The 20855-nt window shown below is 48.7% G+C and overlaps 1 protein-coding gene across 1 annotated transcript in view; it reads left to right on the top strand.

Annotated features, from left to right (window-relative positions):
* Window positions 1-20627, top strand: part of LOC149358745 (uncharacterized) — a 33637-nt gene extending 13010 nt beyond the window's left edge. The window contains exons 2-3 of the mRNA XM_089567575.1: window positions 19530-19646; window positions 20452-20627. Coding sequence (XP_089423701.1) covers window positions 19530-19646; window positions 20452-20627 — 293 coding nt within the window. The remainder of the gene's footprint in view (window positions 1-19529; window positions 19647-20451) is intronic.
* Window positions 20628-20855: the final 228 nt, after the last annotated feature.

Here is a 20855-nt window from a genome sequence, read left to right on the forward strand (position 1 = left end):
TTCTGGCTACTTTAACTATCTTATCCATATTTTTATTTATTTTATTTACATGATACTGGAGACCTTTTTGGTCCAAGCAGGGAGGCAAAAGCAAATTGTACAAGAAATTGTTACAGAGCATTGAACAAATGCAGCTTACGTACATACGTATGTTTAAAATTCATGCATGCAGCTATAAAAGCACTCCGAGATACATCTTCGTCAGATCTAAAATAGTCAGAAATGCAAGTTTCAGAAGGGCATTTTGAGTGGTTAAAAGATATATATTGCTAATGACATTTCCCTCTTTGTCTCTTAGCGCATACATCTAGTATCTACCTATGAGTAGTTTTTTCTTCACTGCTTTTAGGCTACCTCCGTTCCACTCCTACCTTTATCCCTTCCTTTGCGGCGCTTTTCGGGTTGTCCACCGAGATGTGTGATGCAGTTACTGCATCATTTCCTTTCCTTACAACCAATTCTCAAACTAATTTTGTTTTCTTCAGGGCTCGGCTTAAAACCTCGGAAGTCCGTCTCAAATACAGGAAGCATCCAGTAGCAGCCGGCCTCAACACGATTGATTCCTTGTTGCGTGCTGCCCCTTTCCATGTTGATCGTATTATTAACTCTTCCTCAAAACACATTAAAAAAAGTAATCAAATCAGTTCCAAAATACGATGCACGGAGCGATCTCCACAAAAGCGATTGGCTCTCCGAAGCGCGCGTCCCGCCCTACAACTTTGATAGGGCACACTACACTCTCTCTTAAAATTAAAAAGAAAACAAACTAAACTGACCCCGGAGTTGAGTTCTACACGGATCTATCCGGCGCCTTCCTAGAACACATTCAATTATGACCTCCCGAGCGTTTCCCACGCTTAAGACGTTGCCGTAAACCGGAAGGGTCACTGTCGTGCGATCTCCTGTTCGGAGGGGGGGGGGGGGGGGGGGCGATTTGTAGTTGGCCGTTTGCGATCTGCTGTCGCTTGCCGTTCTGATCTTCTTTCTTAGAACTCTCCTATCTCCTTCTCTCTTCTTGGTTTTTCCTTTTTTCCTGGCGGCGAGGGCTAACATTGTGTGGCTGACGACCCTGTTTCGCGCCATATTAGGTTACAGTGGTGGTGCGCAGTTGGCGTGCGTAGGGCTTTTTAAGGGCTCCTGTCCAGTCCCCATGTTGGGCTCCGCGGTGGGCGGCTGGCGCCTTTGTTGAACACCAAAACTTTTTTATGGCTTCTCATTTTTTAACGCCGATCTCCGCTGCAAAAGAGGGCGCACCGAGACAGCAAAATTCTTCCCAAATAACCAAAACAGCTTAGAACGGTTCCACGAAGTGCACTCTGAACACGCAGAGAAGAACGGCTAGATGCATTACATCATTTCTTGTCACCAGAACTTTCACAGATAGCATAGGCCAGGGCTATAAGATAAAAACCAGCAAACGGTGACCTCCTACTAGTAATCCTGTACAACCACCAGCACGAAAAGTAAGCAGAAGTCACCTCTTTTGGAGACACACCTGTGACACTCAACCCACCCCGATCCTTGAACACAGTGCGAGGAGTTAACGCAGACGACGGCCTTAGGCATGTAACAGAAGTACTTCTTGAAGGACTAGAGGAACAAAACGTGACTAACGTGTAGATAATAAAAATGAGGAGAGGCGACCAAGAAATAGCCACGAAACACATCATCCTGACTTTCGCATCAAGCATATACTCCCAGAATCCGTAGAAATCGGCTGTATGAAACTTCACTTCGGGCAGTACATACCAAACCCACGACGTTGCTTTCAGTGCCAACGGTATGGCGACAGCTCTCAGAGCTGCCGAAGCCAACTGACTTGCGCGAAGCATGCTTCACACGAACATGATTCTGATAACTGTACACTTAAACCACATCCGTGCGTAAATCGTGAGGGCAGCCATCCGGCGTACTCATGTGCATGCCTAATAGCGATATGCGAAATACGCAGCGCCAACTCTCGCCGCTCCGAGAACCAAGTCCTCCGTGTTGGTTCCGTACAGAAAACGAAACCGCGGCCCAGCGTTTCGTTAAAACGGCTGCGCTTCGTTTGAAAAGTGAAATGCAGATGGGCTTTTACGCTACGGTGTCCACTATACAAAGAAACTACGATGCGTGCCAGAACCTGGTGTGTTCTAGCTTGTCGCTTTTCTATTTCTTTTACTCTGTCCCAACGTTCTCCAAATGTCATGCGATCGAGGTACAAACTTAGGCTCTAAGCACGAAAACATTCTAAAAAAAACTATAATATCTTCCGCCGCAACAGAGAGCAGGTTAGCAGACGTTCGGATGGCGTTCCCATCATCGTTAAAAATGGAGATGCATTTCGCGAACACAAGCTTAAAACTAGATTAGAAACTGTGGCAGCCATCCTACAAACATTTAAAACATTTACGGTATGCTGCGTGTACCTGGAGCGACATGTTAATCTAAGCAATCATGAATTAGAAGACCTTTTGGAGCAGCACCCAGAGCCATATCTAATATCTAGAGATTTTAACGCGCACTCCAGCTTTCAGGGTACTGACAAAACTGACACTAGAGGACAATTCATTGAGGATGTTATACTGTGTAATGACCTCTATCTATTAAACACTGGAAAACCAACCTGTTGTTCTCCTAGCTCAGGACAAATGAGCTGTATAGATTTATCTTTTAGTTCGCCATCTATTTTTAGATACAAAATGGGATGACCTAGATAACCCACATGGAAGTGATCATCTGCCTATACTAATCAACATCTTCACTAGAAGTCACTCCATCAAAATCATGACGTTGGAAGCTGCATCTCGTCTACAGGGCACTGTTCCGAGAAAAGGCCAGCCTAGAAAAAAATAGTTACCGACAACCTCAGTTTTAGACAACCTTAACGAAGTTTTCACGACGTGTACTATTACCGCTGCGCGCCTAGTCATCCCTCAGTCCTCTGGAGTAGTAAAACAGAGTAAAAAAGTATTGCATACAAGAACGTAGGGAAGCTAAAAAGATAGAAAAGAATGCTTGGGGATTTTCCCGTAGGTATGCAACGCAGGATAATTGAACAAACTTTGGTTTGGTTTGGTTTATGGGGTTTAACGTCCCAAAGCAACTGAGGCTATGAGAGACGCCGTAGTGGAGGGCTCCGGAAATTGGGACCACCTGGGGTTCTTTAACGTGCACTGACATCGCACAGTACACGGGTCTGTTAAGAAGGCGAGAGCGAAAGACCGATGTATCCGTCACAGTGCCGCAAAAACTTCTCGGCACAAAATTATGTGTCGTCATAAACAGCTCAACAACATTAAAACACATATGGGAGAAAGCTCTAAAGATAAATGGCAGCTATTCCCCATTCACAGTTCGCCTTCTGACAGCCCCTGCTGTACAGACAGATATAGAACAGGAAAGCATTTCGGGTGAATACTTTTCTGCAGTTTCCAGTTCGTCACAGTACACAGAAACAGTCCTAAAATACAAAAACACAGCTGAAAAACACACTGACAACAAGTGGCAGCACAAATGAACCTTGCAATAGTTCAATCACGCTTCAAGAAATCCATGAACTAATTTCCACTGATAAAAAGGCTGCACCCGACCCATATGAAGTACCGTCTTTGTCAAAAGTAACCAGGCTGGATGGTTTGCTTCTAGCTCGTGCAGTGGAGCCCTTACGGCTTCCCTGAAGCTGTAATGGTCGTTAAAGGTAAGGACTGGGTGTCTTCTTACCTTCCAACATCTTTTGATCTTTAGGAAAGCCCCATGGGCTCCACTATACAAGCTAGAAGCAAACCATGCAGCCTGGTTACTTTTGACAAAGACGGTACATTATCAAATGCTAGCCTATCTCTCCAGATATGTCGTAGATACACTTTGAAGACTTCTTTGTAACAAATTTTGGGCATTGGGTAAAGTACCCGAAGCCTGGAGAAAAACTATTATTGTGCAGTTTCTTAAACCAGGAAAGCCACCAACCTCTCCTAACAATTATAGACCCATAGCCCTTACCGGTTGCCTCTCAAAATACTTTGAAAGTGTCCTGAATATGAGATAAACTTTTGTCCTTCTATCCTCCGAACTTCTTGACATCCGTCAGTGTGGTTTTAAAAAGGGATGCTCCACTCCAGATCACCTAGTTCGTCTTGAAATGCTGTCCGGGAAGCTCTTGTACACAAACAACACTGCAGTCTCTTTTGATTTAGAGAAGGCATACGACACAACCTAGAGGTTCGGAATTATTCAAGACCTTGCCGAGCTTGGTATCCGAGGCAGAATGTTGACCTGCCTAAAAGACTTCTTATCTAACCGTTCATTCCATGTACGCCTAGGCTCAACCCTTTCGAGGAATTTCATTAAGTAAAATGGATTACCACAGGGGCGTATTTTAAGCGTAACACTTTTTGTTGTAAAGGAGAACTCTGTTATTAAAATAATTGCAAGGTGCATTATGTATTCACTCTATGTAGACGTTCTTCAGATGGGCTGCACATCGTCCAATGTGCCAACAAGTGAAATAAACTTACAACATGGACAGACAGAAATGGTTTCCGCTTTTCTTTAGAGAAAACAGTGCCAATTTTTTTTTCTCTCTGAAACGAGGCTTAAAGGCAGATTCGACCCTACACCTGAACGAAACTGAGCTACCCGTAAAAGATCAACATACATTTCTAGGCATAACGTATGACATAAAGCTCCCTTGCCAGCCTCTCATAAACGCGCTGAATAAGAAAGCCTTCCGATCCTTGAGCATACACAAAGTACCTTCACGAAAACACTGGGGGGCAGATAGGACATGTCTTTTAGCAATATACCACTCTGTGGAACGCTCTGTCCTGGTTTATGGATGTATATTGCATGGTCAGCGAGACCATCGTATCATAAACGAGTGGATCCATTACATAACTTTCCACTGGTGCCTACAGGTAGTTGCCGATAAATAGTCTTGATGTAGGAACTAACCAACCATCATTTACAGACAGAAGAACCATGCTTACGTGTTCATATATTCTAGAAATTCGTTCACAACCTAAACACGTCTGTCACCAAATAGTTACAATGTGCCCTTCTAGAATACTTTTTAACAATAAACCGCAAACTACCAGGCCACATGCTTTTGCGTTTTGAAGAGATGTGCCAAAACATCTTCGTAGAAGACACATTACCTGGCATTGATCGAAGACGAGATCCACTGCGGCCCTTGGTACAATTTTCCTGCAATCTGTGATTTCACTCTTGCAGAGTTCCGTAAAAAAACAAACCACAAAGCAACTTGTAATAGAAGAACTTCTTGCGCTCGGGGAAAAGTACAGTACTTTCAGAGCTTTTTGTACAGATGGTTCAGAAACAGATGTTTACGTTGGAAGCACAGTGGCACAAGGGAATTTGAATGAAATAGTAAGGCTTCCGCAATGTGCTTCCATCTTCACTGCCGAATGTTACGGCATCTGTGCAGCCACTGAAAGAATACTAAACAAGAACCTCACAAATACATTATTTACACAGACTACATTAGCAGGAGGACGTAATTACGGCAGCTTTTAACACATACAGCCGTTCATTTAACAAAAAAAAAGAACGAAAAAGCAAGAGAATCGCAGGTTTTCAGGTATAATCGGAGTGCTTCCCTTCGAGTCGTGAACAATATTTCCGTGTATTCTCGCTCCATACATATAAATAGTAAATATAAATATAATGAACTCTTATCTCCACCCGCATAACCTAGTAGTAGTAGTAGTAGTACAAGACCTTTATTCGGCCATAATTTACAGGCCGAGCATGTCGACCGCCTGGGCGACCAGGAGTCGCTGTTCTGCCTCCCCTTCAGCGCCAAGCCAGTCGAGCCAGGTGGTGATGGATAAAGAAGGTGGGGGGTAGGAACCCGACTGCTGAGCAGCCGGGCAATAGAAGGGCAATGAGCCAGGTCCACATAGATACAGGGGCAGTTGGGACAGGAAGGGTCTGATCGATAGCGATAGAGAAAGAGGCGAGACGGGGTGATAGCTGCATTCATTTGGATGTGCAGAAGAAGGCCAGCCTCCGGCACCGTGAGCGATGGATGAGGGGCCTCTCCCTTGTTCTGGCTCGTAATTCCGGGAAGCTATCTCATGAGACTAAAGATCTGATTAAGAAACGGCAAAGCATGAGGACGTCTAACTCCACAGATAGAATAGAACTAATAGAGCTGTCGAAGTTAATAAATAAGCGCAAGGTAGCCGACATCAGGAAGTTTAATATGGAGAAAATCGAGCATGCTCTGAAGAGCGGAGGTAGCCTAAAAGCAGTGAAGAGAAATTCTAGGCATAGGTAAAAACCAGATTTATGCGATAAGAGACAAAGAGGGCAATGTCATTAGCAATAAGGATAAGATAGTTAAAGTAGCCAAACAGTTCTTCACAAATCTATACAGTAGCGATTGCAATCAGAATGTTACTGAGAGAGGCAGTAGAGCACACCAATGGGACATCCCATCAGTAACAAAGGAGGAAGTAGAAAGCCTTAGGAGCAATGCCAAGAGGAAAAGCAGCTGGTGAGGATCAGATAACAGCAAAGGATGGAGGAGAGATTGTGCTCGAAAAACTAGCCACCCAGTATACGCAATGTCTTGTGACTTCGAGCGTACCTAGAGCTTGGAAAAACGCTAACATTATCTTAATTAATAAGAAAGGAGACGTCAGGGACTTAAAGAATTACAGACCGATCTGCTTATTGTCGGTTGCCTGCAAGGTATTTACTAAGGTAATCGCTAATAGGGTCAGGACAACCTTAGTCTTCAATCAACAAAATGATCAGGCAGGCTTTCGTAAAGGATACTCGACAATAGACCATATTCACGCAATCAGTCAGGTGATAGATAAATGCGCAGAATATAATCAACCCTATATATAGCCTTCATTGATTAGGAGAAAGTATTCGACTCAGTAGAAACCTCAGTAATCATGCAGGCATTGCAGAATCAGGGTGTAGAAAAGTGTTGTGTGAAAATATTGGAAGATATTTATAACGATTGCACACCTACCATAGTTCTCCATAAGGTCAGCGATGAAATTCTAATAAGGAAAGGTGTCAGGCAGGGAGATACGATCTCGCCAATGCTCTTCACTGCCTGCTTACAGGAGGTATTCCGGGGACTGGAATGAGAACAGTTGGGGAGAAGAGTTAATGGAGAATACCTGAGTAATCTGCGATTCACTGATGACATTGCCTTGCTAAGTCTCTCAAGAGATGAGCTGCAAAGCAGAACGGTAGGTCTTAAAATTAACATGCAGAAAACCAAAGTAATGTTCAACAGTCTGGCAAGGGAACAGCAGTTCGCAATTGGTAGCGAGGTGCTGGAAGTGGTAAGAGAATGGCTCTACTTAGGGCAGGTAGTGGCCGCTGATCCAGATCATGAGAGGGAAATAACTAGAAGAATAAGAATGGGGTGGAGCGCATATGGCACGTTCTCTCAGATCATGAATGGCAGTTTGCCGTTATCCCTCAAGAGAAATGTATATAACAGGTGTATCTTACCGGTACTCACCTATGGGGCAGAAACGTGGAGGCTAACAAAGAGAGTTCAGCTTAAGTTAAGGACAACGCAGCGAGCTAGGGAAAGAGAAATGATAGGTGTGACGTTAAGAGATTGGAAGCGGGCGGAGTGGGTGAGAGAAAAAACGGACGTTAATGATATCCTAGTTGCAATGAAGAGGAAGAAGTGGGCTTGGGAGGGCATGTAATGCGAAGGCAAGATAACCGCTGGTCCTTAAGGGTAACGGAGTGTATTCCAGGAGAAGACAAACGTAGCAGGGGGCGGCATAAAGTTAGGTGGGCGGGCATACGATGGCTGCAGCGGGCAAAGTACAGGGTTAATTGGAGAGACATGGGAGAGGCCTTTTCCCTGCAGTGGGCGCAGTCAGGCTGATGCTGATAGTGATGATAATGTCCCCGTGAATGTGTCCATAAAGTTGATTGTTCATAGAAACGAATATCCGGGAAAAACAAGCCAATTTATTCCGAAAAGAAGTTGGTGACGAGAGTTTGCCTCTGTGCATACCGAGGAGAGCATTATTATTCAATGCAGACAAAGCTGAGCTACGTGAAGGGCGTTCTCTCGGTCACCATTGTCCCAAAGATACTGAAGCGTTTTCTGTGGAGACCCAAGCCATGGCAGCACTCTTCGATGGCTAGATTTAGTCCAAGTGTTTTTTGTTTTCTTCATAAGCGCACTAAATTCGCACGTGTACTCGCCACTCTTGCTCTTCATAGAAGCATTCAGTTCCATTCTTGATGATGACGATGAATTCTTATGGCGCAAGGCCATAAGAGGTCAAAGAGCGACACGGCACAAGGTTTTTTCGTTGCACAAGGTGGGGTCAAAGACCCATTTCCCAAGTATTTCACCCTAAAGAAGCCGAGCACCAGGCCAGGGGAATCTTGTGCCCATTGTATCGCCGGTGGGCATCCGGCGGCACTGGGGACATTCAGTTCCATTCTTCCGAACTTCATGCTGGCCATTGTAAGGCTTTCGACTGGCTTCGCATCTCCTTCACTAGACAGCTTCCAAAGAATTTTCTACATATTCATGAACAGCTTGCTTGGTTGAGATGTAGGATGTTCTGGCTGTTCAGAAAGAGTGGTAGCTAGTGTACTGACACCGTCGATGTGCATCAGTGGGTCGAAGTGCAACATCGCAAGATAAGCTTACAATATTGTAAATAAACAAAAAAAAAACGAAGTTGTGCAGCTTGGTCTAGGCGAGTGGTTGCGTTCCTTTTTCCTCCGAGGAATGCCGCAGGTTGTTTTTAGCGTTGGTGGCGTCAGAGTTCACATCCCTGGACGAGTGTTCGCGCCCTGCTCGTTTCCGGTGTCCCCGTATACCTCCCTATACTAGATGTGACCGTGGCCGGGGCACAAACAGGTGTTGAGTTTACGTAGCCACGAGCTCAGTGCCACGAGATCATCGCCGCGCGCATTCGTACCGCCTTGTTGACTTCAAAAGTGTGCCATCGGCATTCTCAGTTGACCCAAGTAACGAGCCCATCAGCCTGTATTCTGAGGTTTGTTCACCATTGCTGTAAATTTTCTGCGTGGACACGTCGACCTACGGAATGCGCTGTACGCCGCTTTAGCAGGCCACGAGACGACGTAACAGCTTGCTGCCTTTGAATACCCGCGCCTTGTGCATTCTTGCCTGCCCTCCGCTCGTTAGGGCGGTGACTGGAGAACAGAACAGTAGAGGGGCAACCCACAAGTAGGCGCTGAAGTTATCAGCAGATCAGCTCAGGTCTCCTTAACGAGCCGTTAAAGGTTTCAGAGCCGCGGCCGGGCTGCAGCGGGGTGCTTTGAGGGCTCCGGATCCGTGGACCGTGCGAGTAACCCGAGAGACGCTTAGACAGCCATGCTGCTCTGTTGATACTTATGACTTGGAGGCAAGTGCTGTCTCGCTTTTCGAAGAAATTACTGAACGCTTCTCCCGAGTTCTGCATGTAGTAGAGGGCAAAGGCACGGTCGTAGTTTACTGCCTAGCCGAAGGCAAGGAAGCTGTAGGCGTTCATTCTCTCCCTTTGGCTTTTGGAAGAACCGCCGCACGGGAGACAGCAGCGAACGGATTGCTCATTTGGTCCAACCACGTGACAGCTATTGTTTTTTTTTTCGAATATTTTATATTGGTTGTACGTAAACCTAAGTTCTTGGTCTCCAGTACCGTTCTGCCTCTATCTAGCAAGCTCCCTCCCTGGTGAGGAAATTCATCGGCCACAAATCACGTCAGCCTCCGGAAAATTAAGAGTAGGGGATCGAGAGAAAAAAAAAATTACTCGTGCGCTGCGACAAAGACGAGGTTACTGCTTTGCATTGGTCGAAATGCTTACTGAAACGCAGGAGAGAGAGAGAGAGACAGAGAGAGAAACAACTTTATTGCCATAGCTTGAGTGGATGCTTGTAGCGCGACAAAAAACAGACAAGGGACAGAAGACGAACGGGACAAGCAGCCGCCGCGGTGGCTCAGTGGCTATGGTGCTCGGCTGCTGGCCCGAAATACGCGGGTTCGATCCCGGCCGCGGCGGTTGAATTTCTTTGGAGGAGAAATTCGAGGCCCGTGTACTGTGCGATGTCAGTGCACGTTAAAGAACCCCAGGTGGTCGAAATTTCCGGAGCCCTCCACTACGGCGTCTCTCATAGCCTTAGTCGCTTTGGGACGTTGAACCCCATAAACCAACCAACCAACGAACGGGACAAGCGCTCCCGTTCTTGTCCCGTTAGCGCTTGTCCCGTTCGTCTTCTGTCCCTTGTCTGTTTTTGTCGCGCTACAAGCATCCACTCAAGCAAAATGAACCAACTCGCCCAGCAAAAAGTGTTATTGAACTTTATTGCCATAGAGTGGCGGGATTTAGGGCAGGTGGGCTTGGTGTGGCTCCCAGGTGGGGGCGACTTCCTGGGCCCACGAAATGAGTGCCAGTTGGATGCTCTTGTCTGGCCTTCTGAGGAGTTGGTTCCATCCTTCCTCGGAGGGAGCTGGCAGTAATGTTCTAGGGAGCGGATTTCGAGCGCAACCCCAGAGGATGTGCGCCTGGGTGGCGATTTCTCCCTGGTAACAATTTTGGCAGACGGGGTCGTATTCCCCGTCTGTGATGAGTGAAAGCCTAGAATGGCTAAGGATGGAGTGTGTCTGCAACCTGCGGAGCAAGGTGGCTTGCGCTCGATTCAAGTCGGGGTGTGGAGGCGGGAACTGGCGTCTCATCTCTCTGTGGAGGTTGGTAATTTCGGCAAAGGTCTGGGGAGCCTCGGCAAGAGCGTCTGGGTCCGTGGGGCCGGCCGCCCGGTTGGTTAGTCCTCGGGCTAGTCGGTCGACCCCTTCGTTTCCAGAGTTTCCCGCATGGGCGGGTGCCCAGACCAGGTTGGTCTTATGGTCGGGAGTGCAGCCGCGAAGGATGCGTGCAGCGGGGTGGCAGATAACACCTGCCGAGTAATTTTGTATTGCTCTTTTGGAGTCGCTGAGGACTGTGCGGGTACGTGGGTCAGCGATGGCCAGCGCGATGGCGGTTTCTTCTGCCGCTGTCGGAGAGTGAGCTACTACTGTGGCGGCGGTGACGAGAGAAGACTGTGGCGTGGTTGCACAAGCCACGTATGTGTTTGCACTTTGCCGTGCAGCATCTACGTATATTGCGTGTTCATTGGCAAGGTATGTGGCATCTAGTGCTTGGGCTTTCAGCTGACGGCGCGTATCATGGCGGCCAGGTAGCATGTTTTTGGGGATTGGTTTTATAACTAGGCGGCTATAGACCCCTATCGGAATGGGCGTCGTGGGGTGGACGTCGCCTATGGGGTTGATGTTGAGACGGTTAATATTAGCCGCCCGTGTTTAGTGCGGGAGAGGCGGTGGATTTGGGCGGTCTTGTGTGCCTCTATGAGTTCTGTGAGCGTGTTGTAGATGCCGAGTTGGAGGAGGTGCTGTGTGCTGGCGTACTGAGGTAGCCCCAGTGCCGCTTTGTACGCTGAACGTATAATGCTGTTCACAGCTTCCTCGTCCTTCCGGCGGAGGTGATAGTAGGGGTAGGAGTAGACTATCCTGCTAATGAGGAAAGCTTGCGGGAGCCGACAGAGGTCATCCTCCTTCATACCTCTGCGGCGGGTGCTCATGCGGCGGATAAGTACAGCGTTATGAACGCCGCTGTGAGGTTCTTAGCTTTGTTATTCCATTGCCCAAAGTTTGTTTTCATGCAAAGAAGACGTAAACACACTGAGAAAGTTAGGTCCTTGCGAAAATTCTCCACGTATACATAACGAAGTCCGTACTAGCGAGGTACGACTATATATAATTCCGAACCACGATGAGGGTGAAACGCCGTGCCATGTTTGATGAATACATAGTATAGCGTTGTGCTAAAATAGGCTAGTGGGAAAACAACTCAAATGAATAAAGAAGGAATGAAGGGACGGTCTAGCCAATACCATGCGACTGACATACACGTCGAATGCATAAGCTTTGACTGATTCGGTTGCTTCGTAAGCAGCGTCACTTTTTCCAGGACCATTTGCGTTGGGAACTATTATTTAGACGCTGAACAAATATATTCCAGATGCTACATCACGAATAGTTCACTTACCACGTGTTTTTTTCGCCACATTTTGCATTGGGCTGATCATGGTGAAAAATTCGTGGTCGGTGTCGCACAAATCTATTCACTCAATTTATTCTTTTCATTCACAGTTAGTGAATCGAATCGATTACAAAGAGGCGTTATGGAGTGCATAGGCGCACAGTTGTCCTCTCCTTTTTAATTTCTCCGGCACCAGTTGGCGAGCTGTTTTCGTAAGGATCGGCAGCACACTACACTTTTCTTCAGGCGTTTTGCAGGGGCTTCAGATGCAGTTGAGTTTGCGGGCCGCCGGGCAGCGGGCCATCTCCGTATCCCCCCGGGCGCCGCCGACTTGATACTTATCTTAAGATGTTTTAAGCGGCATAGCTCTTAAGCAGACAGAGGAAACGCTGGGGTCAAAGGGCTGCCGCCCCAAAAGGTAAAAGCAGCAATGGCAGCGAGGGGTGCCGGAAGGGGATCCGTTCCGCGGACAGTGCGTACGAGTCGCGTACTCCGGCTATTGTCGGGGTTAAGTTCAATGACCCTTCGACCGCGGCGTCGAACAGTGCGAAAGAAAACTTCAGGGACACTTGAGGGGGAAGCTTGCGTGGGAGGCAGCTGAGTGTAATTACGAAGGTCGTGAGGCCGGATGGAAGTGGTCATTCGGGTAACGAGTTGTGATTACTCTGCCTCTGGCCAGAGGGCTCAGATGCACCCTATAGTGTTTGGAGCCACAGCTGATGGAAGTGGTCATTCGGGTAACGAGTTGTGATTACTCTGCCTCTGGCCAGAGGGCTCAGATGCACCCTGTAGTGTTTGGAGCCACAGCTGATGGAAGTGGTGCTTGCGTGCTTTTGTGGTATTGTCAAAGTGTTTCACTGTGTGTGGAAAAGCGCAAAAGCGCTATCGGCTTCTTCAAAGGCATGCGGCCCTCGCGAGCAAACAAGCTCGTGGGTACCGGCGTGTCTCTGATTGGTTGTAAGAAGCCCATCTCTCATTGGTCACTAAGTTGGTCCCCAGAATGCTGGGGAAACTTATTTAAGGAGGCGTTTTGGCGCCAAAGAAGGAGACTTGGGCAGGGACTCTTGGTGGAGAGTCGGAATCGCGAGACGGACAGGGTCTAGCTTTGCGCTGGCCACGTTCCGGAGGACGAGGAGCCGCTACGCGTAGCGCGAGTTCAGTCGGCCAGGCAGGACAGGGTTTCGTAGGGGCGAGCTCTGGCCTGGCGCTCCCGATCGTCCTGAATGCTAGCGACCACCCTGGTCGATGTGTATAAGTGTAAATAGTTGTAAATAAACCCAGCTTGTACATTTCCGCAAAGCAGTCGTCTACGGCTCATCTCCCTCCTGCAACGTGTCGCGCCCAAACGGACCCCCATCTCCACCATCACAAAAGAGGAAGACCTGAACCCGAGACCAACTGGCGCAGTCGACAGGATTGGGCGGCGGCTTTCTGCGGAGGGTGAGCGACTTCAACTGCAGTGTACAGAAGATTTTAAGCTGGTCCAACATCTACGAAGAGGATCCAGGACCTGCGCCTTCAAGCGAACGGGGCTACAACGAAAGATCCTGTGAGGGCGACTCTCAACGAAGAACTTGAGCATCCAACCCCGAGCGTCCAGGTTCCAAGCAACGACTTGCACCGGGCTGCTGACTTTCTGACGTGTGGTGAACTGACCTGTGGACGACAGAACTTGGAGCGACATCACCGAGTGTGCCAGGCGAAGCGCGGAAAGCACCGAAGCAAAGGTGGGTCTCTTCCCTGTTCGTTTGCCGGTAGGGCATGGTGGTCACCACACGAGGGACAGCTCAGAGGGAAGACGGGATGGCGAGCCAGAACTCTGACCGGGCGTCAGTAACAGATGAAACTGAAGAATATTCGGCATCACAGGAAATTGAATCATCTCTGAGCCCACAAATTCATGGTGGTCCGCCGATCGAGAGGGAAAGCGGTGATGCAATCCTTCTAAGGCAGCTTGATATCAAAAAATTGGAGCTCGAAATTGAGCTCCTCAGACTGAAACAGAAGGGCCAGAGCAACAGCGCGCTGGGAACTCGAGATGGTAGGAGCAGATATGCTGAAGAGTTAAGGGCGGTCCTTGCTCCCATGCCAGTGTTCGAGGAGCTGGTGCCCGCTTGGTTCAAAAATGCGGACAATATGCTGAGGAGCTGCGCAGTTCCGGACGATCTGCGCGGGAGTATAATATTGCCATTGTTAAACGAGCAGTGTCGCGCGCTCATAGCAGACAAAGCGGACGACAGGTTGATGTCATATGAGGAAATTAAAGAGTTCGTGCTAGGGGAACTGAAGTTGACGCCAGAAGAATATCAGCGTAGGTTTTTCTCGGGCAGAAAGGGGAATGAAACCTGGAGTCGATTCGCGACTAGGCTAGGCGACTAGACGCGACTATTACCTGAGCAGCCGGAAGATAAAATCGCTAGAAGAGCTGCGTACGTTGATGATTTCAGACCGGCTCAAACAACTTATGGGTGATGATCTGAGGACCTACGTACTGCAGCATGAAACCGGAGAATGGTTTAAACCTGGAGAGCTAGCGAAACTCGCTGAAAAATATGAGGACAGCATGAGGCGCCCCCGTCAAATTGAACAAAGAGGCGCGGATACCCCTAAATGGGATAAGTTGAGACAGCCGGATCTGAGGAACATGAACACTGGTCGTGGGCCTGCCCCCAGGTGTTTTTCTTGCGGCCGTTCAGGCCACTACCAGCGGAATTGCCAACAGACCAAACCGAAAGAGTGGGAAACGCAGGAGGCAGCTAAAAGGTCGCAGACCGCCAAACTAACCGCGAGGGCAGCGTGCGACGCCGTGCCAACATGTGACGTATATGTAGTGAATGCGGCAGGGGGAGGTGCAAAAATGACCTGGGCGGAGCTGGTTGCGGGAGGAACGCCTTTCAAGGCCTGTGTTGACTCAGGTGCAGGGATCACTATCCTCAAGAGAAGCGTTGTCCCACACGTGAACCCCTCAGAGGGAGCCGGCAAGATACGACTCAAAGACGCGTTCGGGCATGCGGTCATAGCTGATTTAAGGTATGTGCCCTTGAGTCTGTCGAGGTCATCACAGGATGCCAGTGTAAATCCCCCTGTGCTCATCCTGTGTGCTGTAACTGAGGAGCTTGCGGAGGAAGCCTTGTTAACACCCGAGGCTTTTGAGGAGCTGAAGCGAGTTCAGAGTAAAACTCAAGAGCTTGCAGTACACAGGGTGAAAACAGAGATCGAGGCCTTCGTTGATGAACCCGCAAAGGAAGTAATAGCTGTCAGAGCGCATGACGAGGAGCAGAGAAAGGCATGTTCTGCGCTTGCCGTAGAGGGGAAGGAAGCGGTAAAGCAACCGCCACCGAATGAAAGTGAAGGGCCCGATAAGACTTTTGCCCAACAGCAACAGGTAGACAGTGGTGGCCACCATGTTTCGCCGGGGACGGAACGGGTGGGGATCTACCGATGCGGGTTTCTTGTACTGTGCTGTGTGAACTGGTGCTTGAGCATGTGTGCTCTTGGTTGTTTGCGACTTGGTGATGTGTGTGCAGTTATGCTTCGTCCATGTATGCAGGCTATCGTTTGTACAATTTCGGTGCTTGCAGGGATGCTTTGTTTGACCCATGCTTACGTCATGAGTCCGCCTCATTTGTTTTTCTGTGTGTGTTATTTTGCTGTGGGTTTGGCACTTTTATTCACTGTTTACCCTCGAGGCGTCAGCTGATGGCTGTGCATGGAATTTGTTGTGCGTACAGCAAGTGTACCCACAACAATCTTGGTTGGGAGGAGTTGAGTTTGCGGGCCGCCGGGCAGCAGGCCATCTCCGTATCCCCCCGGGCGCCGCCGACTTGATACTTATCTTAAGATGTTTTAAGCGGCATAGCTCTTAAGCAGACAGAGGAAACGCTGGGGTCAAAGGGCTGCCGCCCCAAAAGGTAAAAGCAGCAATGGCAGCGAGGGGTGCCGGAAGGGGATACGTTCCGCGGACAGTGCGTACGAGTCGCGTACTCCGGCTATTGTCGGGGTTAAGTTCAATGACCCTTCGACCGCGGCGTCGAACAGTGCGAAAGAAAACTTCAGGGACACTTGAGGGGGAAGCTTGCGTGGGAGGCAGCTGAGTGTAATTACGAAGGTCGTGAGGCCGGATGGAAGTGGTCATTCGGGTAACGAGTTGTGATTACTCTGCCTCTGGCCAGAGGGCTCAGATGCACCCTATAGTGTTTGGAGCCACAGCTGATGGAAGTGGTCATTCGGGTAACGAGTTGTGATTACTCTGCCTCTGGCCAGAGGGCTCAGATGCACCCTGTAGTGTTTGGAGCCACAGCTGATGGAAGTGGTGCTTGCGTGCTTTTGTGGTATTGTCAAAGTGTTTCACTGTGTGTGGAAAAGCGCAAAAGCGCTATCGGCTTCTTCAAAGGCATGCGGCCCTCGCGAGCAAACAAGCTCGTGGGTACCGGCGTGTCTCTGATTGGTTGTAAGAAGCCCATCTCTCATTGGTCACTAAGTTGGTCCCCAGAATGCTGGGGAAACTTATTTAAGGAGGCGTTTTGGCGCCAAAGAAGGAGACTTGGGCAGGGACTCTTGGTGGAGAGTCAGAATCGCGAGACGGACAGGGTCTAGCTTTGCGCTGGCCACGTTCCGGAGGACGAGGAGCCGCTACGCGTAGCGCGAGTTCAGTCGGCCAGGCAGGACAGGGTTTCGTAGGGGCGAGCTCTGGCCTGGCGCTCCCGATCGTCCTGAATGCTAGCGACCACCCTGGTCGATGTGTATAAGTGTAAATAGTTGTAAATAAACCCAGCTTGTACATTTCCGCAAAGCAGTCGTCTACGGCTCATCTCCCTCCTGCAACGTGTCGCGCCCAAACGGACCCCCATCTCCACCATCACAAAAGAGGAAGACCTGAACCCGAGTTCAACTGATGCCTTGCAGAGAAGCGAGAGGTTTCGCTCAGGTGGACTTTGACGGGCGAGCCGATGTAAAAAACGCGCATTTCAACCTATGCGCCGTTGTGGCCTACCTGTTTTCACGAGTGTAATTTAAAGAAAGTAGACATTTGTGATAAATAATAAAAAATAACAGCCAAATATACAACGAAGCCGCTTACAAATACATATAAATGAATACAACTTGGTTCTGTCGTGCCTTAATGAGCGTTATTCCTGTCGCGTGTGTCCTGCAAAATTTGTATGTTTGCTCATGATTGTGTTTTTTATCAAACCGGTAATATAACACGTATCATCATATATCCCTCAAAAGCGACCTTAAAAAGCGGTATTAGTTGCTGTCGACATAGAAGCCATACATAAACGCTCCGATCTCTCATGCCAGAATACCGGCTTTTCTTCTTGCGTATACTTTGGATCGTGTATGCAATGTCGGGTGCAAAAAGTGGTACGCAACATTAGAGGTTGTATGGCTTGCTGCTTTTGCGGCCATTTTCGGCATTTAGGCCAAGCTGGAGCGCCACTCATCGATACGAGCAAAATGACTTGCCTCTGGATCAAAACAGTCTCCTTCGATCACAGTACACCACATATCTAAGGTGCCGTAACTAGTTGTTACCAAGCTTCTCACATGATTCTCGGTCGATAGATTTTTATTTGCCTACTCAAATTTGTTCTATTTATTTTTGATTTTTTTGAAGCCGGTATCCGACCTTGAGGTCGCTAATGGAAACCTCAACCTCAGATGCTTAGAAACACTTCTAGAAAAGCTACCAGAGCCATATCTGTTAGTCGGAGAACTCCTCTTTCTGGGGAAGTGGAGAAACTAATCCCAGAGGTCGCATTTTAGAAGATTTTATTCTGTGCAGTAATGTGTGCCTACTGAATTCAGGAAAGCCCATGTACTGCTCCCTAAAAACTACAAAAATTAGCAGTTTAGATTTATCGTTTAATTCACCATCACCTTTTAATGATGTTAAATGAGATCTTCTGGACAACCCACGCGGAATGGATCATTTTCCACCCATTATTATACCTGAAGAGATAACTGTACAGCAGCTGTATCCCACCAGTAGTCACATACGAGGCAGAAACGAGGAGGCTAACGAAAAGGGTTCTGCTTATATTAAGGACGACACAGCGAGCACTCAGGACCAATGCCACTCCGCTAGCCCCGATTACACTGTGGAGGTCGACAGGACCAACACACCAAGGTATAGCCCGCAAGCAAATCGTTTATTTGGGGTGATTCCAAAATACGATAACCGCCCTCAGTAGCACAGGCAGCAGGAAACGGGCACGGGGAAAGCTCGATGTCACCTGGAAAAGCCGCGTTTGTCTCATGGCTCCGTCCATCCCGTCCATCCCGTCACGCGTTGTCTCATGGCTCCTTCAACTCTCTCCCCGTGGTGGGCTGCCCGTGCGGCCACCGAATACACGAGGGGGAAAGGAGGGTCGCCCACGTGACGATGTGGATGCTGCTTCCCAGCTTTCTTCTCTGCCAACCCCGAGAGAGCCGGGAGGGTAAGGGTCGCTGTAGGCCACTTGAGAGAGTTCGGCAGGATATGCGCCGCCTAGGGCGGTCGAAGGGTAGACTGGATGCTCGCAACTGTTATCCCCAACCGTTCCCAATCTAGGTCTCCGAATACCTCCAGCAACTAGGCGGTGAATAGCATTGGAAATATAGTGCCTCCCTGTCTGACATCCTTCCGTACTGCAATTTTATTGCGGTGGTTATGGAGGACACCTGCGATCCTCTAGTCAAGTGCACCCTCGGAGGGCGAAGCCCTCCTCTAAAATAAGCAAATCACGGAACATGTGCTACTCTCGCTTGCACACACTTCCTTCTCTCGACCTCATCCCCTCCGTTACTCGCATCCCCATCCCCCGAAAAATTAATTTGGGCCCACTGCTCTCTGGAGTCCCGTTGTAGTTTTTTCGGGCGCGTTCCGACTCGTCCTATAGAAACTGCCCCCTTCCATACGCCGACCTAGGACAATGCCACTTCCATTGTCTTATCGCCCTCCCAATACCTATACTTCTCTCAAAATCCAACTAGCGTGCCTGGCTGGGATCGGCACAGCTGGCCGACTAAGTAGCCCTGGGCGCTCTCCCAAGGTCGTGCTGCTCTACCCTCCACCATGCTTTTCCATCCGCCACCATGATTTTCATTACAATAATTCAGCAATATGATGGCTTCCAATATTCCCTTCATAAGCTGTTCTAGTGTGAAGACAGTGGCATTCTTCGGCATTGAACCCCAGTCCTCCGGCTCAGTAGCCGAACACCCTTACCATAGGGCTAAGGCAAAATGCAACAGCAGCCATGGGCTGTGCACTGTCCGGGCGCGTTAAAACTTCGGGTGGTCCAGATTATTGTGAAGATCTTCACTGCGGTGTCTTTCATAGCTCATGAGCAGTTTGGGGACGTTAAACTGAACACAGCATGTAGCACTGTCACCTTATAAAAGCTGAAGCTGAACCAGCGGTTGCCTGGATCTTTTCTTATCTTGCCCTTAATTCCCTTACCCCCACCCCCTGGTAACAAATTTGTGCAGGTCCGTGCTGTACCCGAGCGCGTGGCTGGATGACCGGAGGAACAGGAGAAGTTGTCCACGCCGCTGCGCCTGAAGCCTTGGGCGGCAGAGCTCCCCGTCTCCGAGAACCTGCACACGGTGAGCACATCGCGCAATTCAGCCAAAGCTAAAATGCTGTGGAACCATCTAAATGCATAGTCCGCAGGAGCAGGACTAAGGAAAGCGAACTTTTTTTGGATGTCTAGAGTATATGAACTCCCCTTACTGTCACAGTTGTATTGTGGCCATGATGTTCATGAATTATAAAAGATCAGTTGCGTTTGGTATATTTGAAGGACCGGTCATGCTTGCAGTCTTGCTTTACATGTTGTTTGGCACCTGTGCACTGCTGCAAGCGCGCTATAGTAGAAGATATACGCGCAGTGCAAAAGCAAGGAGGTGACACATCAGGGAAAAAAAAAGGCGAGGATCCGTGTGCGAAACTACATATTCATGAACTACGCGGACGACTGGGTGCTGTGTGAGTATTTGGAACCCCGGGGCCTGCTGAACTAGTTGCAAGTGAAATTAGTGATGACACATTGTAATGATGCGTGAGTCACGGATACGCTGCGAAAATGCTGAGAATGATTGAGTAATTGGGTGCGATGTCAGGCGTCACTGCAATTCAGCAGTGACGCCTTATGGCTGCTATTTAGTAATTACTTCCTTATTATAAATCTACTTCACCGTGGGGGATTTCCCTAAACATCGCACTACTCCTGTCTTCTAAGGTCCCTGTAGTGGCATGCTAATTGATCGCATGTATAAAAAGAGAAAAAAATTCCAGAAACAGAAAAGAACAAAGAAAATACCTGAAGAGAACCGTAGCAGGCACCGGGCTAACCGTGACGAAAGTTGACAATGGGCTACAGTTTCAAACCCCCATAACGAATTTGCGCAGGTCACGACTGTAGGCAGACACGTGGTTGGATGACTGGAGGTGCAGGACACGTTTTCTACGTACACGAGAATCTTTGGACGGCAGAGCTCACCGACTCCGAGGACCGGCACACTGTGAGCACGTCACTTATTGCATTCCGTGTGACAATGCCGCAGCGTCAACGAGATGGTCTGTAGAAGCAGCAGGATTGTGGAAATTGCAAACTTGACTTGGCTGCACAAAGTACCTGCGCTCCCCACACTCCCACAGTTGTGTTGTAGCCAGGGTGTTTATAATATATCTCAAGGCAATGATGTTCGGTATATGAACGGACCAATCATGCTCGTCAGTGGGAATTTCGAACTACATTTTCTATGACTGCTCAACTGTGAGCATTATGGAGTAGTAGTATAAACTTCATTCCG

This window comes from Amblyomma mixtum, chromosome 2 (genome assembly GCF_055824585.1).
Source record: "Amblyomma mixtum isolate Tamu chromosome 2, ASM5582458v1, whole genome shotgun sequence".
NCBI lineage: Eukaryota > Metazoa > Arthropoda > Arachnida > Ixodida > Ixodidae > Amblyomma > Amblyomma mixtum.